Source organism: Chionomys nivalis, chromosome 19, assembly GCF_950005125.1.
Source record: "Chionomys nivalis chromosome 19, mChiNiv1.1, whole genome shotgun sequence".
Lineage (NCBI taxonomy): Eukaryota > Metazoa > Chordata > Mammalia > Rodentia > Cricetidae > Chionomys > Chionomys nivalis.
The window spans coordinates 10377992-10404969 of NC_080104.1; the positions used below are offsets into that span (position 1 = coordinate 10377992).

General features: G+C 51.3%; 4 protein-coding genes across 12 annotated transcripts in view; 2 read left to right on the forward strand and 2 right to left on the reverse strand.

Annotated features, from left to right (window-relative positions):
• Positions 1 to 337: 337 nt before the first annotated feature.
• Frs3 (fibroblast growth factor receptor substrate 3) lies at positions 338 to 18419 on the reverse strand. 3 transcript variants are annotated; one of them, XM_057750997.1, is made up of 8 exons: positions 11586 to 11991; positions 10133 to 10174; positions 9901 to 10043; positions 7860 to 7948; positions 6901 to 7087; positions 2825 to 2986; positions 1923 to 2074; positions 338 to 1690 (listed from the first exon to the last, which is right to left on the reverse strand). In XM_057750997.1, the coding sequence occupies exons 4-8, from the start codon at positions 7923 to 7925 to the stop codon at positions 779 to 781; spliced, it is 1479 nt and encodes a 492-aa protein (XP_057606980.1). In that variant the 5' UTR covers positions 7926 to 7948; positions 9901 to 10043; positions 10133 to 10174; positions 11586 to 11991; the 3' UTR covers positions 338 to 778. The 3 variants fall into 3 exon arrangements, with proteins under 3 accessions (XP_057606980.1, XP_057606981.1, XP_057606979.1); XM_057750998.1 differs by lacking the exons at positions 10133 to 10174; positions 11586 to 11991 and adding an exon at positions 18368 to 18419; XM_057750996.1 differs by lacking the exon at positions 10133 to 10174.
• Prickle4 (prickle planar cell polarity protein 4) lies at positions 12100 to 18946 on the forward strand. Of its 5 annotated transcripts, none has more exons than XM_057750999.1 (8): positions 12100 to 12295; positions 12717 to 12897; positions 14935 to 15082; positions 16090 to 16197; positions 16804 to 16941; positions 17229 to 17432; positions 18004 to 18208; positions 18615 to 18946. In XM_057750999.1, exons 3-8 carry the CDS (start codon positions 14996 to 14998, stop codon positions 18935 to 18937), a joined length of 1065 nt encoding a protein of 354 aa, XP_057606982.1. In that variant the 5' UTR covers positions 12100 to 12295; positions 12717 to 12897; positions 14935 to 14995; the 3' UTR covers positions 18938 to 18946. The 5 variants fall into 5 exon arrangements, with proteins under 5 accessions (XP_057606982.1, XP_057606983.1, XP_057606986.1 ...); XM_057751000.1 differs by having other exon boundaries at positions 12788 to 12897; XM_057751003.1 differs by having other exon boundaries at positions 18339 to 18737.
• A 356-nt stretch (positions 18947 to 19302) lies between these two features.
• Tomm6 (translocase of outer mitochondrial membrane 6) lies at positions 19303 to 20930 on the forward strand. The gene is made up of 3 exons (XM_057751005.1): positions 19303 to 19534; positions 20403 to 20503; positions 20681 to 20930. The coding sequence occupies exons 1-2, from the start codon at positions 19407 to 19409 to the stop codon at positions 20497 to 20499; spliced, it is 225 nt and encodes a 74-aa protein (XP_057606988.1). The 5' UTR covers positions 19303 to 19406; the 3' UTR covers positions 20500 to 20503; positions 20681 to 20930.
• An 84-nt stretch (positions 20931 to 21014) lies between these two features.
• Positions 21015 to 26978, reverse strand: part of Usp49 (ubiquitin specific peptidase 49) — a 77752-nt gene continuing 71788 nt past the window's right edge. For all 3 annotated transcript variants that reach the window (XM_057750994.1, XM_057750993.1, XM_057750995.1), the window contains one exon: positions 21015 to 26965. In XM_057750994.1, coding sequence (XP_057606977.1) covers positions 26775 to 26965 — 191 coding nt within the window. In that variant the 3' untranslated portion in view covers positions 21015 to 26774. The remainder of the gene's footprint in view (positions 26966 to 26978) is intronic.

Sequence of the window (26978 nt, forward strand, 5' to 3'; positions counted from 1 at the left end):
GGGGCTTGCCTGGAGGGGTACAGAGGAGAGTCTGGTGAAATGTCTCTCCTCCCCTCCCTGGTCCACTTTAGCCTGGGATAAGAACATCATCTCTTGGGGCGCCTTTCCTCCAGTTTCCTTCTACATCTGGGCTCCCAACAATGGGGTCTTGTTCTGCAAGAGCCCGTCCATCCCTGGCAACTGTAAGTTTTAGGCTTCTTAGAGAAGAAAAAGAAATGACCAGACTTTACAACCACCCTGCTTTTGCCAGAATGACCCTATCTCCATCAGGCCTGCCCGTTCTACCTGTCTAGACCCCTGCCAGGAAAGACTGCACAAGAAGATAGACTCACTGAACCAGAATTTAAAAATAATTATATTAATAATAAATATGTTAAGTTACATTTAAAACAATAAATAGAAAAATAAACTGATAAATAAAACCAACAGGTACAAAATGTTTCAAAACTCCAACCAAAAAAAAAAGAAGAAGAAAAGAAAAAAGAAAAAGGGAAAACACATACAGACAGCTGACAGACTAGACAAATGGACATTAGGGAAGGGTGCAAAATGCAACCTTGGGAACCCTTCACAGTTTACACCATGGCTCCCTCCTCTCCAGCTCACCCTCCCCTCTCCCCAGCTTGGGGAACTGGACACTCAGTGGCTGATATCTGTGGGGACTCCAGCAATGCAGAGAAGCATCTGGTCCGCCCCAGTGTCTGCAAAGCAGCTGAGTCCAGGGCTGGTGGGTGAGGTGGAGGTCTCCCTGCAGGAGGCGGGCGGGGAAGGACCAGGTCTACAGAGGCAGGTCGGTGCTGTTGTGCCGAGTCTTCCTGACGGTGCCATCATCTCGGGGCAGAGCCCTCTGCAGGTTGGACATGGCCACGGTCTTCTTGAGGTCAATCACGGCATAGGAGTCTGAGCTGCGAGCAGGGTGTGGGGTGGGCCCAGGAGCTCCGGACACTGCGGGGTTCTGGGGCCCCTTGGGATGGTCTGTGCCCCAGCCCTTGAGCTCCACCTGGATGTAGTTGAGCTGCCTTGAGGGCTCAGGGCCAGGCCGGCGGAAATCAAAGTTGAAGACTCTTGGAGAGCCTCTGCGTCGGGTCAGTGGGACAGGGAAGTTGCTGTGGCTACGGGCAGAGGAGCCCCGGGTGCTGGTAGGTTTCTGTAGTGGAGTTTCATCCTCCTCACCATCGGGGAAGCCATTTGAGGATGGTGTAAACCCATCCCTGGAGTCCCCATCATCCCCGGCCTCCAGGCCCAGCTGCTGAGCTTGGCTCTCCCACACAGGGGGAAGCGGGGGCAGGTTCTCATAGTGCAGTAGTGCGGCCCTACGGTGGGCCAGGCCATTCCACCCTGGCTCCTCTGGGCTCAGTCTCCAGCCAGCTGCTTGCCGCAAGCTCCCGCTGACATTCTCATAGGTGCATTTGGGCTGGGCTGGGCACTCAGAAGGGCCCTCGTTATTGTTGTGATGGGGAGGGTCATGCATGTTGGGACACAGGCTTTGGCACTTCATCGCCTGCCGCCGAGCCGGGGTGGGGCCCAACACAAACTTGACCTGCCCTGGCTGTAAGAACACCTGCGGGTCCCGCTGGTCGGAAACCCGGGTCTGTGGGAAGGGTGCCCGGCCCTCAGGCAGTGGCTGCAGGCAGTGGCGACTCCTGCGGTGGTCTTCTTCACCAGTTGGTGTGTTGACATAGGTGTGGGACTGCAGGGAAAGATGCCAAGGGAACAAGTGGGTTCAAGGACTAGGAGGGTGGGAAAGGCAGTGGGACAGAACCAGAGGAACAGGAAAAGAGCCACGTTTCTTCTGCCGCCTCTCAAGCTCCCAACATGCTCACCCTTCTGGGGTAGAAAGGAGCCCTGCTGGGTTTCTTCCCCTTCCCACAACCTTTCCTACGCCCCATCCCCACCTGGAGTGCAGCCTACCATATGCGCACCTGCTCATCAGAGCCAATGAGGGTGTGGGTGGACTCTTCCCCAAGCGTGGGATGTCGGAGGCTGCTTGTGGAGGGTTGGCAGGGAGCGGAGAACCGTGTGCCCTCTCCAGGGCAGCCAGGGCAGCCATTGGAGAGGCTGGAGACAGTGTAGCCTAGGGGTGACAGCCAAGGGGAGGGGTATGGGAACCACCTGACAATCATTTACAATCAGATGCACACATTTGTGGAGTGCAAGGCAAGACACTCTGCTGGCTCCTCGTGTGACTAAGCCACAGTGAACTGGAAGCCCTGGCCTACCTTCTGAAGTCACCCTGAGGTCTGAGGCCGCCCCAGCCTCCCGTTCCATCACAGCATTACTTTAAGCACGGAAGGTACACCTGTCACCCCGGCACCATCCATGACTGCAGTCAGGCTTTATCCCTGAGCACCACGTAAATGCCACAAATGCAGGGACCGTTTCTATCCCTCCTATTTCCCCCAGACTTGGCCAGGGAATGCAGAGCAATAAGCAGCTGTGTAGTCAGAGACCCAACGAGCACAAACTGTGGGGAACCCTACACAGTCATGGCCAGAGAAGGCTGCACCAGTAAGGCAGGAGAGGTACATGTTGTGTGTAACCTAGCCCAGTAGACAGACAGAAGCAAAAAGCTCCAGACTGCTGTTTCTATGGCAACCCAACGTCTTCCTGTCTGCTTCCCAACCACTAGTCGACCCAATGCCTAGGATTCTGCAGCTCCAGCTTGAGTCACCCAATTGGTCCTGCCCAGCACTGAGCCATCCTCAGGAATGGTTCTGATGATGGGGGAATGTCCAGGAAAGCTGGCTCAACCCAGCTATCCCCTACCTGCTAGCTTGACTTGGGCCTCCCAGACTCACGGTTCCTGGGGTGGGGGTCTCCTTACCAGTGGGCTGTGAGGGCCCACGAGGAAGGTCGAGCTCTGGGGGGTGGCTGTTCCGTGTGATGATAACTGGCTCTTCCAGCACGCTGATGCTGTTACACTGCATGAGGTCCTGCAGCAGGTTGAAGATTTCCTCAGCCCGTGAGCACTTGAAAGCGAAGATCCCTGGAGAAGGCAAAAAAGCAACAAGGCTCTCGCCAACCCTAAGTGGCTAGGGAACTTCAGCCAGTCAAAAGGAAATGTCCCTGAACTTCAATCCCACCCTGTGCCTCTCCTTTCCTAAGCATTCATCCTCAGGGCATTCCAGAACCCCAGAGACGCTGGAGGGATGGGCGGGAGGAGATGAACCCCTGGCACCTGTCTCTCTATACTACCTGCTGCTATCGTTCCAAGGCCCAGCACTGCAGCCATATTCCCTGAGGTATGCTTGTTTTCATGAGGATGGCTGCCTTCAGGGGTGAAGTGAAAACCACAGAGGGTTGCCCCCCACCTTCCTGTACCTACTACTCCCTGCACTCCAGGAAAAACAAGCTTCACCCAATGCCCTCTAATCATTCACAGGTCATTCACAGGCTAGGCCTCCTGCCTCTGCACACAGGGTCCTAGCAGAGCTTGGGTTCTGGTGAAAAGGGGAGAAGATGGGCAGAGCTGAAGAGAGACACAGCAAGGCAGTCCTGTGGTTCCTGCGTATGGTCAGCCTCTAAGCCTTTCCAAGTCTGACCTGTCCCCAAAGTGGCAGGAATGGACCGAGCACCTGGAATTCAATGGCTTTGAAGATGCCAGCCTGGGGCTCTGCAACACTGATGTGGGAGTGTCATATATTAATCTGTTGATTTCATTGGTTAAGTAAGAAAGAAACTGCTTGGCCCTCATAGGTTAAAACATAGGTGGGTGGAGTAAACAGAACAGAATGCCCAGGAGAGGGGAGCATGGCCTCTGCTCCAGAGAGCAGAGCTGTCGAGTCTGAGCTCACTTCCTCTTCCTCCCAGCATTCTGTTCTGTTTACTCCACCCACCTATGTTCTAACCTATGAGGGCCAAGCAGTTTCTTTATTAGCCAATGACCTTCCTCCATCATTTCCCCTTTTTCTGTTTAAACAAAAAGCAAAGGCATTCACTGTGAACACCTTCAGGAGGACGTGGTCCATCATACCATATTGGAATAAAAGCAATCCACAGTGTCTCATCCTCCGTGAAAACAAAAGAAGAAACTCTTTTCCAAAGCATCATGTCCTTAGATCCAAATTCTGAAGTCAAGGTATTTTGAAAATATCTATCTTGGATTAGTTCAGCAGCATTTATAAACAAATATCTTTTAGCATCTGTTGCTCCTTCCTCAGCATTCAAACAATTCAAAGAGAGCATAATAGCATACAGTATCAAGATTCTCTGTGTATTTTCCATCTTTGTGCAGCTTTATTTTAACTCTATTTTGTTTATTTTTACTTTTTGAGATAGATTTTCTGTATATCTTTGTTCTGGAATAACTCTGTAGACCAGGCTGTCCTTGAACTCTCAGAGATCCTTCTGTCTCTGCCTCCCAGGCATTGGGATTAAAGGCATGTGCTACCACACCTTGAAGTCACAGAGGTCAATCTCCCTCTGCCTCCCAAGTGTTGGGATTAAAGGTGTGTACTACCACACCCAACTACTCTCTTTCTTCCTTATTTTTGTTTTTTTTTTTTTACTTTTAGAATTTTAACTTTTAGCCTGCATATATTTTTAACATACTGTAAACCATTTAGAAGTTTTCTTTGTTTTTGACGCTCTCTTTACTGTATCTCTCTCTGTTTTTCTGACCATATGAGTCTTTAATTTATCAAGCAATCTCAGTAGGACTAAAGCAGTGGCTTTGATGGCTGGATCCAGCCCATTCCTTAGCTTTCCAGCCTCGTGGCTGAGGTACCGACTGTAGCCATGTTTATCGCTACAACTCTAGGCATTTCAAGGTCCCTGCCAGCAAGCAAACAGCAACAGTTATTAAGCAACACTCAAAAAGCTCCGTAGTCAGGACCGCCTGCTTGAAAGAGTCAGAGTTTGCCCTGGCAGGACGGACCAGAAAGCCAGCATTTTAAAACAGCACAACTTTTTTCCTGTTACGGCTGAAAACAAACAAGCATGCAGTCAGCTTTTCACCAACACCGTTTTAAGTGTCTCATGGCAGGACCTCTTGAAAGAGCTGAGGGTTTTGCAGCTAAAGCTGAATCAGGAAGCCTCTCTTAGATGAGAGCGCTTGCTTGCATCTAGCAAGCAGAGCAGACCCAAGAAATTGCTGCTACCACTTCGGGTGCCATTCTGTTGTGGGGAGCTGTGGGCTGCATTCCCGTCCCCCAGCTCCCGGCTGCCTGGCTAGCTTATGCCCTGAAATTACAACACACAAATGTATTCTTTTAAACACTGCTTGGCCCATTATATCTAGCCTCTTCTCGGCTAACTCTCGCACCTGGACCAGCCCATTTCTAATAATGTGTGTAGCACCCCAAGGTGCGCTTACCGGGAAGATTCTAGCCTACGTCCATCCTGGGTCAGAGCTTCATGGAATCTGCCCCAGAGAGGAGAGCTATCAAGTCTGAGCTCACTTCCTCTTCCTCCCAGCATTCTGTTCTGTTTACTCCACCCACCTATGTTCTAACCTATGAGGGCCAAGCAGTTTCTTTATTAGCCAATGACCTTCCTCCATCACAACACAGGATCATGGGATTCAGGGGCAGCTCTGGGGACACAGTGGGCACACATCCACAGCAAAGATAGATATATTACCAGATATGGCACCACACCCTCATAAGTAGTCACAAAGTTCAAGGCTGGCCTGAGCTACCCATTAAAACCCTGTTCAAAAAAAAAAGGGGGGGGGGAGGGGTGGAATCTGTGGTAAAATGTTTACTTAGCATGCAGAGACTCTGGTTTAAGTCCCAGCACCACACCCAAATAATAATAAATACAATTAAGTGGAAATATGGACAAAGCATATTACTGTTATAGTGCTGCCCATTTGCCCGAGTATAGGGCAACTGAAGTTTGTAGAAACAGAATGAGAAAGAAGGGGAAGAAAAAAGGGCTCTTCTGGCAGGAAATGTAAAAGCTGGAAAAGACAGGAAGAGGTGGCGACACCCTGCTGTGAACCCAGCACTTGGGAGGTGAGAGGAGCCTCACCATGAATTTAGAGATCAGTGAAGGCTACACATAACCATCTCAAAGGGGACAGGCGGTGAGAGATGGAGGAGGGAGGGGGCAGAGAAAGCCTGGTATCAGGAGAAGCCCCACACTGGGATCTAGGACAGCCTCCCTCAGGTGCCAAGTGCAGATCAAGCGGCTCTGCCTCATCTCTGTTCACACACCATGTTCTCCTGTGCCCTCTCGTGTCCATGAACAACAGGAATGAGGCACAAGGAGGAAAGGCCGCACAGCAGTCAACCCAGGAGACTCACTGGCCTGTGGCTGTCTCAGGAGACGCTGCTCTCCTCCACCTGTCTGCCTGCAGCACAACCTCAAGGACTTCTGGAGCTGAGCACACCTGGACATAATGGACAAGCCCAAACCTCACGTCCTAACCTCAGCCTCTTGGAACAAGCTGCCAGCCCCTGACCTCTGGCTGGCCCAGGGGGAACCAGTACTCTCCACTGCCCACAGGGGATGACAGACAAATGTTGGGCTCCTGAAGGCTAATCTGTATATGAGACCCAAGCTCCTGCTTCCCCAGATCTCAGCCCAGAGCAGCCAGTCTTCTTCCTGACCTCTCTTCCACTGTGGATGAGACCCAGGGTGTATGACATGGTAGCTCAGAAGGCTTTTTTTTTTCTACTGCAACGGCAGTAGAACCCTGAAACCATAGCAACAATGGGAAGAGTGGTTTGTCTCTGCTAGGTAGGCTCTGGCCTAGTAGCGGAGCACTGGCTACTTCGTGGATTGCACACCACATGTTCCCACAGGGCTCGAGGAAGAACAGCAGAGATGCTTGGATCTTTCCCTGCTCTGAGCAACACCACCAAGTCAGATGTCTGATGTCAGCATGTGAAAGGCCACGCTCCAATTCTGTAACAAGCCCATGTCCCTGTCCTGGAGGGCAGAGCTGGTACTCACCCTGGCCTGTCTGACAGCGGCGGCCACTCTCAAAGGAGAAGAGGTTGGAGTCATAGCCATAGCGCCGCAGGCAGAGGTAGGGCCAGCGGACAGCATCCCGCTGGTGCAGGTGCAGCACCAGCTCACTCTGGGTCAGCTCCATCACCCCTGAGCCCAGCTCCACCCCTTCATCGTCCACATTAGTCACCTGCAGGGAGAATGGACACAGGGTCAGTAAAGAACCCAAGAAGTGTATGCAAGGGCCACTGGGAGACAGTGACTGTGGGGTTAGGGCCAGGAGACTGAGTGGCTCTCAGCTGTACCACAGGAACACTGCCCCCCTTGGGTCACACGGAGCAGTGCCATGGGGCATGACAGTTCTATGGGGTAATCTCTTCTATGGCTCTCAGCTCTGACATTTGCAGACAGGAAAGAGGTCACCTGTTGACCTCCAAGGCCAGGTGGCTAGCTGTCCGATGCTCAAGAACTTCCTGGGGCTTAATTTCAAAGGCCGGGATGTCAACAAAGAAGGGGTTAACTGTTAATTCAAAGTTGAAAGACTTGCTGAACAGATACAGCCACCCTCCAATCCCCAAACTGTGCAAACTTGCTGAGGGCTCCCTCTCTAGTTGGGAAGGAGAAACATTGGCCCTGACAAAGCCCAGTGTGAGGAGAAGGCGCCTCCTATGGGATGTAGGGAGCTAAGGTTCATAAAACACCAATATAGTGTTTCTTCAGGGCTATGTATGCTCTCTTTTAAACACATTATTCTTGGTGGGAAGGGGGTGGGAGGAAAAGAACAACCAGAAATTAAAAAAAGGGGTTAGGTGCCCCTGCCAGACCACCTCAGATATCAGAGAGCAAGCACAAGGCACCTTACTGAGTCCACACCATAGCCTGTCATTTCTCCTTCCCGAGACATACTGGAGGCCTAAACTCAACAGGCCCTGGGAACCTGAGCAGGGAGAGGCTCTGGGTACCTTGAACTTGGTAGGGTGGTTGTGTGGCACGCTGTCTCTGTCCAGGCAGCTACAGCAGCTCCCCATGGTGTCAAAGCAGCCTTTCCACCCTAGGGACAGACAAGGGATGAGCAGGTCACCAGTCACCCTGCCAAGGAGTTCTGAGCAGACACTGTACTGTGAGCACATCCTCCAGCCAAGAGGCTGCAGGACACAGACGCACCCTGAGGGAACGCTCTCTCAACCCGTGGTCAAACACACTTGGGATAAACATTAATTCAAGTTAGAATGAGTGAAGGACTCCTACAGGTGGGCGACAGCAAGCTTCTCAGAGGCCTGGGAAGCACACAGGGGTCTGGCCTGTGGAGTGACTGACTAGAAGAGCAGCAAGGCTATAAGGGGCATGGGGAGTGGCTGTCACAGCTGTGATCCTTATCTGGAGTCAGCCAACAGTGTCCCTTGCGTGTCGCAGATACTATCTTGTTCCTTTTTCTTTCCCTCATTTTTCACCTTACCCATTTAACTCCAGCCATGTTCTCTCTTTCCTCCCTTGCTCCACCCTAATATCCACCAGAAATGAGTATTTCTGGTGTTCTCTTCAAGTAAACTGTTAGTACACTGTGATCCTAAAACCCAACAATCCAGGCGGTGGTGGTGCACACCTTTAATCCCAGCACTCGGGAGGCAGAGGCAGGCGGATATCTGTGAGTTCAAGCCAGCCTGGTCCACAGAGAGAGATCCAGGACACCTGGGGCTACACAGAGAAACCCTCTCTCGAAAAAACCAAAAACCAAATGAAAACAAAACAACAAAAAAAGGCAAACCCAAGCCGGGCGATGGTGGCGCACGCCTTTAATCCCAGCACTCGGGAGGCAGAGGCAGGCGGATCTCTGTGAGTTCGAGACCAGCCTGGTCTACAAGAGCTAGTTCCAGGACAGGAACCAAAAGCCACAGAGAAACCCTGTCTCGAAAAACCAAAAAAAAAAAAAAGGCAAACCCACACTTAATGACAGAACACTGGGACTCACAGAGATCTTCTTGTCTCGGCTTTCCAAGTGGTGGGAGTAAAAACACTACCAGGCTGGGCTCAAACTAGCATGATTTTTTAAAAAAACCTTGGTTAGATATTTTTTCATTGAAGAAGAAAAATGCTGGGGCTGAGCATGTAGCTCAGCAGTAGATACTTCCTATGAGGCTCCAGACTGAACTCCCAGCACTCCACGAAAGCAACTCACAGAAGGCTGGGTTGCTTTCCCAAAGGTAGGAGCAGAGATAGGAGACCTTAGCTGGCTTTTCCCTTCAGGCTACTGGTAATGGGAAGACAGTCACAACAGACAGGTTTCTGCCTTACTATGGAGAGGAAACCACTTAGACCTCTGTGACCTAAGGGAACAAGACACACACGGACAGAACCCAAACAGAGGTTTTGTTCTTCGTGCTGGAAATCCATTGCAGTGCTTTGTGCTCGCTACATGAGCACTCTGCTGCCCAGCTACACTCCTAGGCCCAGCCAACAGTGCTTTTTATCTTTATTTTTGGTTTTTCGAGACAGGGAATCTCTGTAGCTTTAGAGCCTGTCCTGGAACAAGCTCTTGTAGACCAGGCTGACCTCAAACTCCTAGAGATACACCTGCCTCTGCCTCCCAAATGCTGGGATTAAAGGCGTGCGCCACCACCACCCAGCCCAGTCAGCAGGTTTTTTTTTTAAAATATTTATTTATTTATTATGTATACAATGTTCTGTCTGTGTGTATGCCTGCAGGCCAGGAGAGGGCACCAGACCTCATTACAGATGGTTGTGAGCCACCATGTGGTTGCTGGCAATTGAACTCAGGACCTTTGGAAGAGCAGGCAATGCTCTTAACCACTGAGCTATCTATCTCTCCAGCCCCCCAGCCAGCAGTTTTAAGAGGTTCACTTTACTGCAAAAAAGCACAAGGTAGTGGATTATCCAGGAACCTCTGTTGCTGTGGTAGAACCTTTGACAACCCAGTGACCTGTTCCCTACATTCCTCCCAAGTTAAGAAACTCTACAAAACTGACACCTAGCCGCAGTTCTTACCTCACCCAGGCCATTGGGGAGCTGGCCCTGGGAGGGGCATGGGAAAGGATTCCCACTTCACTCCCCCTGTCCTTGGAGGGGTGTCATGGCAAAGCGTCTGCAGAAAATCACCTGGATCCCTGTGGGTCACACCTGGGGCTCACCTAGCACAGGAGACAGAGACCATACAGTTAATGGAAACCTACCCTCAGCCCCAAACTCTTCATGAAACGGACTTATCAGTGTCTCCCACCTGGATTTATCTGGTCCAGGTCCTAGTGGGTCCTGGGTCCAGCTAGAAAGACCAATGAACACAACACGATCTCAGACGAAAGACCACAACTTTGCAGCCCTGGATGGACCTCCCTATGACCAAGGACAATGAACTCTGAGATGCCCAACACCTCCAGTTGGCAGCCATCACTGGCGTCCCCTCGGAATCCTGCCGCTCAGACCACCACCTGACCTTGCAGAGAATTTCAACCCTACAAAAAATTTTCTTTCTCAGAAGAACAATAACAATATGCTAGTCCAGCAAGAGCACCAGTTTAAGATTCTGAAAATCAACATTCTAGAACGTTTTGTTGCTATATCTGGGGGAGGGTCTGTCATTCTCCCTCCACCATCTCCAACTCCTGACCCTTCCCCTTTTCTGAGGAAATATCCATCAACTATGGGAGTTCTAGCTGAAGTAACTTCTAGAAGCAGGTATTAGTGAAGCACTTCCCATTTGAAAGCTGGTCAGGCTTTCTGTTCCTAGTGTCAGAAGGGACAGTTACAACAAGATGCAAATATTTAGATTATCTGAGCCCTAGGTAGATGAATCAACAGACCAGGACTCTGAAGAAAACTCCTGAAATCCCTCCCTCCCGGTTCAGGAAAACAGCACTTCCCAGTGTCCCCCTACCAGCCCTGCACAATTCTAGGTAAAAGAACCCCACACCTCTTGGTCTGGTTAATTCTTTGGAAGGAGTAAGGAGGTTAAAGAAATTGTGTGCAGGCTAAGGGCAGGTACTGAAAAGACCATGGGGGCTTAAACCATCAACAGGGTGTTGGGAAAGGATGTGAAGCCAAGAGCTACTGGATGCAAGATGGGGGAGGGGTTGCACCTTTCCGACTCCCCTCTTTCTTTGAAATTTCAAACACATTATTAGATAATCCATTGAGATGGATTACATTGGGTGGGGTGGGGGAGGTTCTGGTCTGAGGTAGGTAGGGACAGGCACTAGATGGAGGTATGTGGTCTGAAATATATATTCGAAGCTTTGGGAGAAGATGGGCTTGGGAGATTCTGGATTTGGGCATGGTGCAGAAATGAAAAGGCTGAGGAATTTCTGGATGGTGACTGCGAAAGCCTTTGGGCCATTGAAGGGAGAACGAGATGTGTCTGTGGGTATTTCAAGAGGTTGGGTGGGTGAGTGTGGGGGTTCTGCGGAATCCTAGAGACCTGAAGGTGTAACCAGGGGGAGGGGAGAGGGTGGGATCTGGGGAGCGAGAGGCAGAACTGGTTACAGGTTTTCTAGATACCCAGACGGAATGCGGAGGTCGCAGTCGCGCTCCGAGCCTGCATCCCCGCCCCCAGCCCCCGGGTCCGCCGCTAGCTCGCCCGCTTGGGGCTTTCTAAGGATAGGAGCGGAGACTGCGGCGCGGCGCGACACGGTCTCGGTAGAGCCGCCTGGTCCCCGCCCCGCCGCGCCCCGACTCACATCGCCCCGCGGCCCGGGCTGCGCCGGGCCCCCGCTCCCGGGTCCCGCTGCAGCAGCCGCCGCCCGCCCGCAGCTAAGGCCTCCCCGCCCCGCCCCGCTCCCGCGGGGTCGGAGGTCGCGGGCTGCACCAACGAGACGCTGCGGGCCGGCCGACCCGAGCGGGGGCGACCGGCAGGCTGCCTAGAAGGTCCCTTTGGAGGACTTTGCAGTCGGGGGCAGAGAGCATGCGCAGACGCCAGAGGGCGCTAGGGGCCGACGGCTGGGAATCCTGAGGGGCGTGGCCTGTCTTGAGAGGGGCCCGACGCGGGGTGGGGCGGGGAGCAGAGATGTCAGTAGTCTCTCTAGCAGAAGAGAATCTCGAGAGATAGCAGAGCGGATCGGAGGACTGAAGCGGGACAGGATTCGGAATCCAGGAGGGAAAGTAGCGAGGAACACTGGGGACAGAGGGGAGGAGCTGGAGAGGCCCGCAGGGGGGGCGGGGCTGAAGCCGGGGGCGGGCCGAGAGACTCTAGACCTTTCGGGCTTCGCGGTGGCGCATCGCGTCGCCAAGTCCGCGGATACCTGCGCCCTTCCCTCCCTGAGACCCACGAGCGCTTCCCTCAGTCTGCAGCACCCAGTTGTGGCCCGACGGCGGGTCTCACCAGAACAGCCCGGGCGGCTGAGACCCCACTCCTAAACCAGCAGCTAGACAGGGACCCCAAGCGAACTCGGTAAGCACACGTCGAGCTTCCGCCCTGCGGGTGGTCCGCAAAGTCCTAGGAAAACTTTGGGGCTCTGCCGAGAGGCCACTTGATAAGAACGTATATTTCCCTCCCTTTTCCCTCTGATTCAGGGATACCGTTCCACTCTACTGCTCTCTAGTGCCTAGGACCTCTGGGGCTCATCCTTCCAAGAATGGGTGTTGCTTGGGGAGGTTGAACCCCTGAGCTAGGTTGCATCTGGGGCGAGAGGCGGGAGCCAGTGTTTGACCCGATCTTATCTGAAAGGAGAGGAGGGGAACTATGGGAGGAAACCAGCGTGTTAGTAAGATGGGGTTCAATGGTAGCTGGAGGTGAATCAGGTTGCTCGGAGGTGGGGTACAGGAAGGGTGACAGGTAGAAGTCTGATTTCTGAGAGTTATTTTTGTGCCAGAGTTCCATGCAAACTAGAACTAATCCGGAAGAGGGTACCCCAGAAACCTCCTCCCCCTTTGTTTTGTGGAGCTGAAACAGTGCTGCTAAGGGGTGTGGCTGTTCCTATCCCTGAGTATGGAGTCCATCCTGGCCACCTTCCACAGGAAACCTGCCCTGAGGGACTGACAGGAAGGAAACAGGTGGGTGTGGAGCCAGGAAGGAGGGAAGGGTGGCACTGGATATTTGAAGGGGGCTGGGGGGGGTGTCCATGGGGTTGGGTGGCGCTCTGGTGGTTATACACGGAACCTCAGGATTTCCCAAAGCCTAGAGATTCACTGTTGGTTCTCCTGAGCTCAGCTGCTGCCCCCAGGTAGGGTACCTCCTAAAACTCCCGGAACTTTGTAGTTTGCTCATTGGTCAATGGTTTGGTTGGTTTTTCAACTGTAAAAGCGGAGAAGAAACTGCTTCAATGGACGGTAAGAATGGACCTAGTATATAAAGTTCTAGAATAGTCGCGGACACTGAGTAAACTTGTAAATGTTTGCTTCGGCTGTCACCATCCCACACAACCCAGCCCTTCACCCAGAATACAGGTGCATGAACTCTATTCTCTCTGGTTCCTGCTCACTAGCCTGCGACCTCATCCAGAGCAGTGCCCATCTTTTCTCTGCATCAGTAGTTAGTCCCGCCCAGGGACACCGTGATCCCATTTTGACTGTGCCTAAAGAGGTGCACTGGGACTAGTCATTAAAATTGCTGCTATAAAGTGGGGTGTGGTGGTGCATGCTTTGGATCTCTGCACTTTGGAGGTTGAGGCAGGAGGATCAGGAGTTCAAGGCCAGCCTTGGCTCTGTGAGACCCTGTTTCATGCTGCTATAAGGACAGGAGGTATAGCTTGGTGGAAGAGGGCTTGTCTGGTTTGTGAGGGGCTATGGGGTAGACACAGAATTTTCTTGTACCCTTGAGACATTTAGACTAGATGAGGAGACACTGGGTACTAATTTGGGGCCACTGACTATGCTTCCTTTGAGAACTCAGGAAGGGAGAACTGGTACAGACCAGAGAAGATGAGGAGGATTCCTGGCAAGGAGGCCTTCAGCCAGGCAATGCTGGGCAAGGGCAATGCTGGAAAAGAACAGCCCGAGTAGGGTGTAGTGCGGAGATGGGTATGTGTGTGGTATAGTGACTGAGGAACAGCCTGGGTAGGGTATAGTGAGGAAACAGGTGAGTGTGTGGTGGGGTGACCGAGGAACAGTCTGAGTAGGGTGTAGTGAGGAGACAGGTGTGTGTGGTGGGGTGACGAGGAACAGTCTGAGTAGGGTGTAGTGAGGAGACAGGTGTGTGTGTGTGGTAGGGTGTGGTGAGGAGGCAGGTGTGCGGTGGGGTGACTGAGGAACAGCCTGAGTAGGGTGTAGTGAGGAGACAGGTGTGTGTGGTGGGGTGACTGAGGAACAGCCTGAGTAGGGTGTAGTGAGGAGACAGGTGTGTGTGTGGTAGGGTGTGGTGAGGAGGCAGGTGTGTGTGGGGTGACTGAGGAACAGCCTGAGTAGGGTGTAGTGAGGAGGCAGGTGTGTGTGTGGGGTGACTGAGGAACAGCCTGAGTAGCGTGTAGTGAGGAGGCAGGTGTGTGTGTGGTGACTGAGGAACAGTCTTAGTAGGGTGTAGTAAGGAGGCAGGTGTGTGGGGGGGTGACTGAGGAACAGCCTGGGTAGGGTGTAGTGAGGAGACAGGTGTGTGTGTGTGTGGTGGGGTGACCGAGGAACAGTCTGGGTAGGGTGTAGTGAGGAGGCAAGTATGTGTGGGGTGACTGAGGAACAGCCTGAGTAGGGTGTAGTGCGGAGATGGGTGTGTGTGGTGGGCTGCACTGAGGGACCTTGGGAAGACTGGCAAGGTGAGTAGGAGAGCTCCAGCCTACCCAGAGGCTCATGGGAGAGCAAAATGGTTCCTTCCATGGTTGCTTTCTCTTCTACACCACCCAGCTTTGTAATATCCAAGAATTTGAACTTCACAAGCTCAGGGACTAAAGATCTGACCTTGCCACTTACAGCTGTTTGACCTTGGATACACACACCTACCAGTGCTGTCTGAGCCCCAGCCTGGTCGCCTGTAAGCTGGGGACAACGCCTACCTCAGTCTCCTGGCTGTTGACAAGACTGAGATGGCGCTTGGAAAGCACTTGGCATTGCCTGGCATTCTGGGAAGGCTCACTGAACGAGCTGATCTTCTGTCTTTTCCAGGCAGACTGTCGGTCACCAGTGTCAGCTCAGAACTGACTGATCCCTCCAGCAGGACAGTTCTATGTTCAGGGAGCCAGATCCACCAGTTAACTCAGACAGTGGCGCAGGCCAGCAGCCAGTAGAGGGCGATGAAGACACCTCTGTTGAGGTAGGAGTCCCACTCTTTCTGAGACCACCATGCTCTCATCCTCTGGTCCTCATTCCCCTCCTACCAACCAGGAGATGTTTGCATTTTTCTTTCCGTCAAAACAAAACCAAGCCTTTATTAGCCAGGTGTGGTGGGCACACCTTTAGTCTTAGCACCCAGGAGAACTCAGGAGGCAGACGCAGGCAGATCTCTGTGAGTACAAGGCCAGCCTGGTCTATGGATGAGTATCAAGTTCTAGGCCACTCGGGGCTGTAGAAACACACCCTGTCTCAAACAAAACCAAACCCGAAGTTTGTTAAATATTTACTCAGTGTGTGTGTGTGTGTGTGTGTGTTGTGAACCACAACACGTGTGGAGGTCAGAGGACCTGCGGGAGTCAGTCTTCCACCATGAGGATCCAGAGAATCAAACCCAGGTTTGGTGTTGAGTGCTTTTACGTGCTGAGCCATTTTGCTATCCCTGGTCCTCTGTCCCCCACTTTGAGGTAAGACCTTGTCATGTAACCCTTGAACTTTGTCCTCCTACCTCAGCCTCCCAGTGGGTGGGGCTGTACACCCCCTCAGCTTTGCCTAACTCTTTGTAGACTTGTTCTCTTTTCAGGACTTAGGGGTTGAAATTCATTCCTGCAAACATAATAGCACCTCTCCCAAGTCCGCCTAGGTTGTCAGAGCCTGGTTCCAGGAGTGTGTGAATGTGGGGCTTCCAGTACATGGAGTGGTGTTTGGGGGCTCCTTCCAGGCAGGTCTCGGGTCAGGATGGACCTACTGTTCACTCTGTAGACCAGGCGTGAAGTTAGAGATCCGCCTGCCTCTGCCTCCCGACTGCTGGGACTAAAGGCGTGCGCTACCATGCCGGACAGATCTACTGTTTTTAGTGACGGGCAGGAGGGGGTTTCCTGCAAGTGGAGAGGAACGCTTAAGAGCTGCTGTAGATTGGAGGGCAGGTGATAAGGGGAAGGGAAGGGAGGGGAGGGGAAGACCCAGCCCCCTTCTCCTGTGCCTCCTCAGGCTCCTCCAGGATCGAGCTTGGGCCCACCTTGCCTGGATACCAACCAAGCCTCAAGCTGGCGCCAGTTTCGGGCCCTCCTTCAGCAGTTTCCTCCACAGGACAGTGACGTGGGTCCCCCCCCTTCCCTCGCTCTTCCTTCGCTCTCTCTCCACACCTTGTTACCTACTGTGTAGTAAGAGTCTTGGTCTAGAATTCGAGATGTATGACTAAAAGGCTCAATTTTGTCCGTAGCTGGAGGAAGCAATTCCCTTTAGCTTGAGTTTCCACAGCTAATGACAGACAGGTGCAGGAATACATGTCCTGCGCATCACACGGCTTAGCTTAAGAGCAAATGGGGAAATGGACATGGACGGCATCTGAAACCAAGAATGGGGTGCACAAATGTAGAAATGTGGTTGTTCAGTGTTTATTGAGGGCCCCAGCATGTGCAGCCTAAAGACTTACAATTCATCGAGAGGCAAGACAGTCAATGGAGCAGAGAGAACACATGTGAAAGGGATTCTGGGACCTAGCTCAATGGGAACAAGGGCCACACTATGTGGTGATGGTGCTAAGTGCTACCCTGTGCAGCCCCGAGTGCCGGCTTTCTCCGCGGCAGCACATGCGTCATTCCCTCCCAAGGCTCTGCCTCTCTCCCAGCCAGCATCAACCTTAGAGAACATGTCAATCCAGCAGTGTTCTAAGGTTTGGGTGCATGTGGGCCTTTCCTTTAGGAGCGCTACTGTCTGGCCCTAGGGGAGGAGGAACTGACCCAACTGCGGCTCTTCTGTGCCCAGCGGAAGCAGAAATCCATGGGACAGGGGGTGGCTCGCTTGTTACCTCCCAAGCTTGAAGGATACACCTGTGAGAAGGTAGGGAGTATGTCTGTCCCTTCTCCATCCCTGAGCCTTTCCCTTCCTCCGCCTTTTGCTCTGCAGAAAGGGTTGGGGGGAGTTTGGCGGAGAAATGTTTTCAGGATTGGTGATTTGGTAAATGTTAGGGAAAAGAGGAAGCCAGGTTTGGGGAGTTGGCCTCTGCGGTGGAGATGGGCCTGCAGCATAATATGAACAGCTGGATTGGGGGATTGGGGTGTGGTTGGAGAGCTATGAGCGAAGCTAAGAAGGTTCAGGTTAAGAGCCCAGGGCCTCTGCTTTGGCAGTGCAAGAAGCTGCTGAATCCAGGAGAGTACGGCGTGTTTGCGGCCAGGGCTGGTGAGCAGTGCTGTTGGCACAGACCCTGTTTTACTTGCCAGGCCTGTGGACAGGCCCTGATAAACCTCATCTACTTTTATCACGATGGACATCTCTACTGTGGCCGCCATCACGCAGAGCTGCTGCGACCTCGATGTCCTGCTTGTGACCAGGTAGAGCAAAAGGGGAGAGAGACACTGGGAGAATTCCTCCCCAGAGCCAGCAATGCTGGAGCAGCTGTCACCTTCCTAGGCTGGAGGGTCTTCTAGAAGTGGAGAACAGGGTGGAGAGAACGAGGAACTAGCCAGGGCCACTCAAGAGCTCTGCGCACATGGGACCTTTACCTCTGCTCCCCCAGTGCAAACGGGTCTGTAAATTCTCTTAGACTCAGAACGTTTCTGGATCCCTGAATAATCACTATGCCAGATGCTCAGTGCTGAGCTTGACCATGCTAGAACCACCCTAACAACATGAAAGACAGTACTGAGCCTTGGGAGTCAGGAAAGCTCTGGGGCCCAACTTCTGGCTATGCCACCTGCTACATGGAGGATCCGGCCAAAGCCAGTCACCCTCCCAGAATCCTAGAGTTACAAAGTACTCCAAATCGGAATGCCTGTGGGCAATTTTTTCTTTTTTGAGCGTTAATGGGTATAAGGTGTGGTTACTGGATGGATGGATGGATGGATGGATGGATGGATGGATGGATGGATGGATGAATCAATCGTTTTCCTCAACCTCTCCCAGCTGATCTTCTCTCAGAGCTGTACCGAGGCCGAAGGACAGCGCTGGCACGAGAACCACTTCTGCTGCCAAGACTGCGCCGGGCCTCTGGGTGCAGGACGTTATGCCCTGCCCGGGGGCAGCCCCTGCTGCCCCAGCTGCTTCGTGAGCCGCTACCGGAGTGCAGATTCTAGCTCAGTAGAGGCACTGGAAGGGCTAGCGTCCCTTGGTAAAGGAGGGGACGGTGCGATCTTAAGGGGGAGGGGGCGGCGGCTTAGGCTGATCATAGAAGCGGGGAATCTCCCGGGCCAGAACCCCTCGTCCCATTCCCCATGCTGTCTTCCCACCGCACCCCCCAGACGCGAGCATTGGGACCCGAAGCTCTCACCGCGCGTCCTTGGCCTGCGCGCTCCGAAGGCCTCCTGAACCCTCCCGGCGGGGCTGCGGCGCCAAACTCGCTCCCGGGCTGGGGACGCCGTCGCCCACTGGTGGACGGAGGCGGGGGCCCTTGGGGTAGACTGGCGGCAGCGGCGGCGCGCACGGCACCAGCCTGGGGCGGGGCGGGAGGCTGCACGCAACCCTGGCCCGCCTCTTGCACAAAGATTTGGGGGCTCTGAGATGAGCATTTCTAACAGGGGAAACAGAACCCGATCCAAGCGTCGGCTGGAATGGTGCCTCCTCGGATGACAAGATCACCTCCCAAGTTACACTTCCCTCTACAGTAGCCAGCTCCACTCTGAAAACCCCGAGTGGGGCGTCCAAAAGGCAGGGCAGAGAGAGCCCTAAGACTCCCGGAAACGCCAAAGAGCACAGCCCCTGCCCCACCTGCTCCTCTTCCTCTGAGTCGGAACCCGAAGGCTTTTTCTTGGGCCAGCGCCTTCCAGGTCCCTGGAAGTCCTCCCAAAACCTCCAGACAGATGACAGAGACATCTCCAGGAAGCACTGCACCATTTGTTAGTGGGGCAGCCCGGAGAGCAGAGTAGTGAGATGGGGGAACCTATGAAACAGGATAACAAGACTGCAGTGTAAAAAACCCGAGACTGAAGGCAGGCAGACACGCGGGACAGTCCCATCCACACTCACATTCTCTAACCTGTAGAAAAGTTTGTTGGAGAAACACCACTGCCCAGAACTTCCTGGGTGAGCTAGCCCCTATCCCTAAGGGCTGTTTAGCCCCACCGTCAGCACCTTGCTTAAACTAACGGAATGGTGGCGCTACACGAGTAACACGCCCCAGGCGCCGGGAAGGTGGGGCAGCGAGCACCGGCTCCACCTCCGACCTGGGTTCCAAGCTCGTGGAAGCAGCCGGGGGCGGGTCTTCTTGCGTCTTACTACCGGCAGGCGGAAGTGCGAGGTCGGAAGTTGCGCGATCAGTCTGCGCCGACTCTGAGCCGCGCGCAGGCACTGTGGAGGTGCTCGGTGCTGTTATGGCTTCTAGTGGGATGGCGGTGAGCGCCTCCGGCTCGGCCAGCGAGGCCCCCGAGGTTCCAGACAACGTGGGAGACTGGCTCCGCGGCGTCTATCGCTTCGCCACCGATCGGAACGATTTCCGGAGGTAACCGAGGCTGGCCCCTCTCTCTGATCCTCATAAACTTGTATTTCCCTTCCTACTGAGGCTGGCAATCCTAGGTGTTTTTTTGTATTGTTTTTTAACCACATTGACAACATAGTGGTTTCGTGGTAACTTTCTGTGTTTTGTTGAGGCCGTAGGCTCGTAAAATGCATTGATGTCAAAAAATATCTGTCACGTGCTTCTCAAGGTATCTAGGATGTCGACCTGGGTTGTAGCGGTGGTTCAGCGGGTGGAAGCGTTTGCCGCCAAGCTTGAGGACTTGAGTTCGATTCCTGATACCTGCAAGGTGGAGGGAGATAACCAACCCCTGCGGTTGTACTCTGATATCCACACTTGCACTGTGTCAACATGCAGTATCACACACATACAATTTAATGAATTATTTTTTTTAAAGATTTATTTATTTATTATGTATACAACATTCCTCCCATGTATTCTTGCATGCCAGAAGAGGGCACCAGATCTCATAGATGGCTGTGAGCCACCATGTGGTTGCTGGGAATTGAACTCAGGACCTCTGGAAGAGCAGTCAGTGCTCTTAACCTCTGAGCCATCTCTCCAGCCCTGAATGTATTATTTTTAAAAAGTCACCCTGACCTAGAAGGCAGGAAAGAGATGCCAAGGCATAAATCAGAATTTTACGTTAGAGTGTTAAGTTGGCCTTTGCTTGTGTTAGGAATAGATGTAAACTCCAAATTCTCACGTGCGTATTGTGTGACGTACAATACACAATACTGAGTGTTGATCAAAACCTCCCAGAAGGTGGTACTGACGTAAACTTCCCATGGTATGTCATTAGCTTCATCAAACTCAGTGACCTCAGGGTTAATGAAATATATTTTCTACTCAGGAACTTGATCCTCAATTTGGGACTCTTTGCTGCGGGAGTTTGGCTGGCCAGGAACTTGAGTGACATTGATTTGATGGCACCTCAGCCAGGGGTGTAGCCAAGTAAGCACTTAATTTTCTGTCTCTGCCTATTCCAGTTCTAAAAGACAGCAGTTCTGTTGAGCTATTCACAGAAAGTAGGAGAGAGACTTGGTATAAATCCTCACTCTTGGATTTCTAGGTGAAAGCAGTTTCCTTTTTGTTTTCCAATTTCTAATACCACCTGTTATCTGGTTGCAGAGAACGGAATTCCTGTGTACTCAAACTTCCCAAGACAGCCTACTGTCTAGGACCACCACAAGATACTACTCCCATGGCAGCTGAACCTCCACCCCCTGGGCAGCCCCCAGCTTCAGCTCAAATGTTGACTGCACAACTGTGTGTGCATCCCTACATTTCTGCAGAGGGTGATCTCTGCCCTTGTCCCAAGGAGTAGTCATAGTTCTTGAAAACAGATTTCAAATAAAGCCTGCACACAAAGACGTTTTATTCTTTTAATAAGAAACTTCTTTCAAAACCACGGTGTAAAAAGTCAGTTTACAAAAACACAAAAAAAAAAAACCATGGATTTGTGTTTCACACTCAAGAGACAGCAATGAGCCCCAAACATGAATTGTAATGGAGATGTTTGTCTCATTTAAAAAAGAGAATAGAAAAAAAGACATTGAAAGGGAACGTCCTGCTGCACAGTGATAAAGCTGAGCTGCGCAGCTGACTCTCGAGCAGTTACTGCTGGTGAGCATTCCTGGGGAAGAAGCCATTTGCTGTTGTTTGGCATTTTAGTTCACCAGATGGGTTTTCCAGGCACCAGGGAGGCACTGTTGTTGGAATAGAGAGAGTTGGTGGCAGAAGAGAGCACTGATGTGTGGGTGGAGTCACCTTGTTAGTGGGAAGCAACTACCTACCCCGACTCATGCTAGTGCCTGGCTGTGTTCTGTGCAGACTCCTGTGGCCGGGGGACAAGCTGGTGCTAGAAGTAGGCTCTCCAGAGTCTCATTTAGTCAAATTTACTGGCATTAAAAAAAAAAAAAAAATACTGCTTTTTTTGTGCAAAGGCCCTTTTGGAACTGGTCTTGGATAACAGGGCACGAATGAGAAGGGCCAGTGTAACTGGGCCACAGCTGCATGACGATGACAGTTACTGCTGGCTGCTTTCCAGACACTCATGATGTGACTTCCAAACACCCACTGAAAGAAAGCGGGGAAAAAGCCTTTTTTTTTTTTCTTTTTTCTTTTCTGGAGGCAGGATATCTGCAGCCTAGGCTAGCCTCAGTTGAAGATGGCCCTGAACTCCTTATCTTGTTGCCTCCACCAACTGTGGGAAACTGTGGGAGTCCAAGTGTGCTCTACCATGCCTGGTTTTACGTGGTGCTGGGATCAAACTCTGAGCCTCAGGCTTGCTAGGTAAGCACTGCACTGACTACGCCATGTATGATATGGGCTGGGGATACCATTTTCTTGTGAATGAAGAACCTGTGTGATGTGATGCGGGCCAGCAGAAACTGTGAGTAAATTCAGGCCTAGAATTGGCTTCACACGAATCTAGAGTTTACTCTGAGTCACAGATACTCTGAAGTCTGTTTTAGAAACTATTAAGAGACTGGGCTTCATGGCACATACTTAATCCCAGAGGCATGTGGATCTCTGAGGCCAGCCTCGTCTAAAGTTCCAGGCTAACCAGGGCTACACAGTGAGACCATGACTTGGGAAAAAAAAGGGGAGGGGAGCAGGGTCATGACTATGATACATGGATAAGGCTTGGGTTTGAAGCCATTACTTCCAAAGGCCCATAAAGTGACTAGGAAGCAGCTTTGTAAGCTGTATTATAGATGCAGAACCCCACAGGACCGCAGCTAAGCTAGGAAATAGCAGCCTGGTTTTGTTGTTTTGAAGAATAAAACCTTAAAGTGTGCTATATGATTCTATAGCTGAGTAGTCTAGTTAGTTAAAAATTTGAAAATCAGAATCGAGATAGAATTAAGACATAGCTTTTAAAAATATAGTTTTTTTTTCATTCCAAATTTAAGATAGAATCTCAAGTAACTTTACTCTTGCTTTTTGAAGTCATAACGCTGGTTTGGCAGTTTTTGTTTAAACTGGTTTATGTGACCTGGAACCCATTGTCTCAGGCATGCTAGCTAAGTGCCGTAGCAGTGAGCTATTTCGTCAGCAGCTGTTGTATTTTAAAAGAAACATGCCAGCATAAGTATGGACAGAGTTAACAAAAGTGACCGCTTGCCCATGGCTACTAAGCTGTCGTGTAGTTACAGCCATGTGTGAGTTGACAAGTAAATAGTGGTTAAAGGATAATTCTGGACTGAGAGCAGACAGGAATGTGGAAGAGATGACGTGCACAACTCTGAGAAGGCGCTTTAGCGCTGACAAAAAGAGAACCACCCGAGAGATCCACTCTTAGCTGGTAAAAACCAAGTGACCCTGGAAAATTTCACCCCAAAGATGCACTCTTTACCTAATTAGTCCCAATTAGGAACTGGGCTGAGAGACCCAATACCAAATGCGCTTTGAATGGCGAACCTGTCAACACCTTTGGGGAAGTCTCAAGAGCTCAGTTGGAAACCCTTGGGCTGGCGTGAAAGACAGGCTGTGAACAGCCCAAGTCTTGCTAACCTTCCAGTCACTTAGCACCATCCCAGCTGCATCTGCCCAGGAAGTCCTGAGTGGTGATGTCAGGGACATCATTTTTGCATCACTCACTCTGCATATTACACAGTGTACTGGTTTGTTTTACAATCTAAAGGTTCACATGTGGGGGGATTGTTTCCTACACTGCTTCCTGATGGTTTGTGCAGAAGGACTCCAGAATCGATGAAGATTCCACTGCCATTGATTGCCTAACTTCTGATCATTTGGCTCTCCCAACTAGCTGGAAACCCTTCCACACATAAGCTGCAACCCCAGATAGGGATGTGGTACACATTCAGGAAAGGGTCACTTTCCAGAAAAGGTCAGCATTAATGTTCAGCATATACAAGAGGCAATGAACAACAGTAGTGTATGTTGGCTGCCTTGAAAGACAGCTATCTGATGGATGATTATAAATACAATTATGGACACTGGAACTCAAGAACTTGCTGGTAAGGACAATTTGCATTCATACACAGGAGATAAGAATGTTCTATAAAATCTGATAACACATACCCTTTAAACACTACAGATCCACCTGCCACTTGACATAACAAAAAGGAACCCTTCCCCTTAACTTTTCAATCTCATGCAAACTGTAATTAAGAACAAGGCACCAAATTTTATGAATTGTATAAAATTAGTTCACAAAGCTTTATCAGTAAAACAAATGTCAGATCTCCCTGGCTTCCCCCCACCCCCGCCACCAAGTTTTCATTCTGCACTACTGTCGACCTCTCAGCACTCTGGAGCACTGCCAGCCAGCCCACCACATTGGTTTGTCCCCTGAATGTGGATGGAGCTGAAGGCATAACCAGAGCAGGGGACTCACACGATCATGGACTCTAGAAGCCTTGCCACCGTGAACAAAAATAAACTCTGCTATCGAGTCCATAGGACACACGAACACTTCTACAGTTTACAGCTTTATTCATGGCATTTTTAGAGACATCTAGAATTCTTTACCATGTGGCACTGCCCTCCTATTTCAGCCAGAGGGGCTGGTTAAAGCTGGTAAAGCTGGCAAGAGCTCTGCCTGCGGCTTGATGAGAGCTGCAGTTCCTGGCTGCCACGGGTATCCCTGCTACTTCTGCACTAGCATGGGTGCTGCTCTTAGGGGCAACCACGAGCATGAGGGCCAGGCTAGACTGAGGTAAGAAATCATTTTTGAGGGCTGGGGTGTATTCATCTTGGCTGGCTACAGTGGTAAGTAAACACACCAGCCGATTACAAAGGGTTCAGAGAGAGACTGCTGCTGGCAAAGCAGCACCTGGCATTTGGCCTGGGGCCAGCGAGTCATGATCTATCTGTTCTCTTCAGAATGTCTCAGTGTGATGCCAACTGACACAGCCCTCTTAGGCGCTGCAGGCAGCAGAGGGAGCACAGCACAGCACAGCAGCCCAGACAGTGCACAGTGCTTCTACAACAGAGATCCATGCTACTGCTCCTGCTGCCTGAAGTGCTGTCTGGTTGCGGTGGCACCTTCATGAGGGTGGCTCAGTGGAGACAGCTAGTTTTAGTTAGAACTCATTTTAACTCATTAATCTCATATGTGGGTGTTCAGGTCAGCTAAACATTTATAAAGTCCCCATTCTGCTTACTGGTCTTGCTGATAGTTGATACAAAACTTCTTTTTTGGCCGGGCGGTGGTGGCGCACGCCTTTAATCCCAGCACTCGGGAGGCAGAGGCAGGCGGATCTCTGTGAGTTCGAGACCAGCCTGGTCTACAAGAGCTAGTTCCAGGACAGGCTCCAAAACCACAGAGAAACCCTGTCTCGAAAAAACAACAAAAAAAAAAAAACAAAAAACTTTTTTTTTTTAAAAAATTGAATTAGAACCTTCTAATTTTCCTTTAAGTGTTTATATTGATTAATGTTTTCCCCTCTAAACAGTCAGATCTGTATTCTTTGCCTGCAAGTTCTCTTTCTAGAATAAACAACACAGGGTTTAAGATGAGGTGCAATCCAGTCTTGTTTCCTTTTTTACTCCCAATAGTTTGTTATTTTCATTTTTCAGACAAGGTCTCACGATGTAGCCTCAAACTCATAATCCTCCTGCCTCACCCAAGCAAGTGCCGTCCTTCCAGGGGTGTACCAGCACACCGAGCTTTGTTTTTGAATGGGCTTTGCTACCATGGTAACAAATCACTATCATGTACCTTGGTAATGTGGACCTCAGGCAGTGTGGACAACCGGGACACTTTAAAACAGTGTCCTGGAGAGGAGGAGGCCGTGCAAAGCTCACAAAAAAGCCTGCAGTAGACAGTAAAAACCAAGCAGCACAAAAATGCCATACATTATCGCTTCCAAATAAAAGCTGATACAGAAATCTCACAGTGTTGTAAAAAGGCAAGTTTAAATCTAGCCACTCATCCCTGTCAGGGAGCTGTTTTCTGTCTGATTTCTTCCATGTCTCAGTGATGTCTGGCAGGCCTACGGGAGTTCATCTCCACTGAGGGCAGCAGTGAATACTACGGGTGTGCCTGGGAAACGCAACAGTGCCTCCTTCAGCCTCACTGTCTCTGTGCCCCCCCCTTCAACTCCCTTCAAGTGACAACTGTACTACTTAACACAAGCTACTTATTCACAGGAGAGGCTGTGGGCATTGCACAGGTCACTGCAGAGAGAATGAGAGTTTACTGTGCTTCTGCCTGGGCATTTGACTCCATTTAGAAATGGAGCAAATTTTAAAGATGTGTTTTTACTAATAGCAGAGTAAAAGACAGGAGTCTCTCTACTTCATGGACTGAGGGCTGGAGAGAATGGGTAGCGAGTGGGAAGAGAACATGAAAGGCCACAACCAAGAGCTGGACACACGGTCAGTTCCTAGGGAAGCGAAAGATCCAAATCTTGTGAGCACCAATGTTGTAGGTGCAGGAGAGAAGCTACGTAGCACACAAGGTAAGACCATAGGGCAGCAGGCACTGGGACAATCCCAACTCGCCTTCCCGAATTCTGAGAAGGCTTCTGACCACTGACCCAAACCACGAGCTGGTTCCAGACCTGAGCCAGGGTCCTGCTACAGGACTGGAGGAGTCAGGAGTGTCTGGCTTAACATGCACAGACCGACCATGCGCTGGTCTGTGCCTCCTATGACTGCCTCTTCAAAGGGAAGGGACTGCTAGGCCCTGTCTCCCAGTCCGTGTAGAGCGAGATGACAGCAGCTCAGGAGGAACCCAGCTCTGAAAAGCCTTCCTATTTGGCACAGGAGATCTGCTCCATGCCCCTCACTCCCTTGATGGTCACCTCTTCTGTGAGATAAATCCTGTGACTTTACCTTCCACTCTGGAACCAATCTTTCCCACCAGCTGCCAGCCCTGGGCCCCTCCTCATGTGCTCTGCAGTGCTGCAGAAAGATCCTGATGAGTAGGGGGCTCACGACAGAGAGAAGACAGGCATGGCTGCTCTCCTGGCTGGGTGATCACTTGCCTACCCCCCTCCAGGTCCCTCAACTATCCAGAAGCAACTGACAAAAGAATCTTCATAGAAGTTACTCCTTTAGATTTGTTTTATGAAAGGAGGGAATTTTCAAATGTTTTCAAAAGAAAGTGACTACCAATTTTTTGACAGGGCAGGAATCACCTGGCATTCTCTCCTTTAGGCCTAGAGAGGCAAGCCCAGTGATCTGTTACTGTGCAAGCCTTATTACCCATGAGGAAAAAGGTAAGGACATTTTAATGCATGCCTCCCAGTCAGGGGAGTGCGTATGTTCTGCCTTCGTCCTTGCTGCTGGACTGCACCTGAGCTCGGAGTTGGGTTTCTGAGAGTCTTGCGCTGCCCTGAACTGTTCTTCGAGTGTAAAAAAGGATGTAGGCCTGGGTTTTGCACACGTCCTCGACACTGCATACATCCAGCTTTGAGTCATTGCAGTGGACCCAAAAACCTAGGAAACCAAA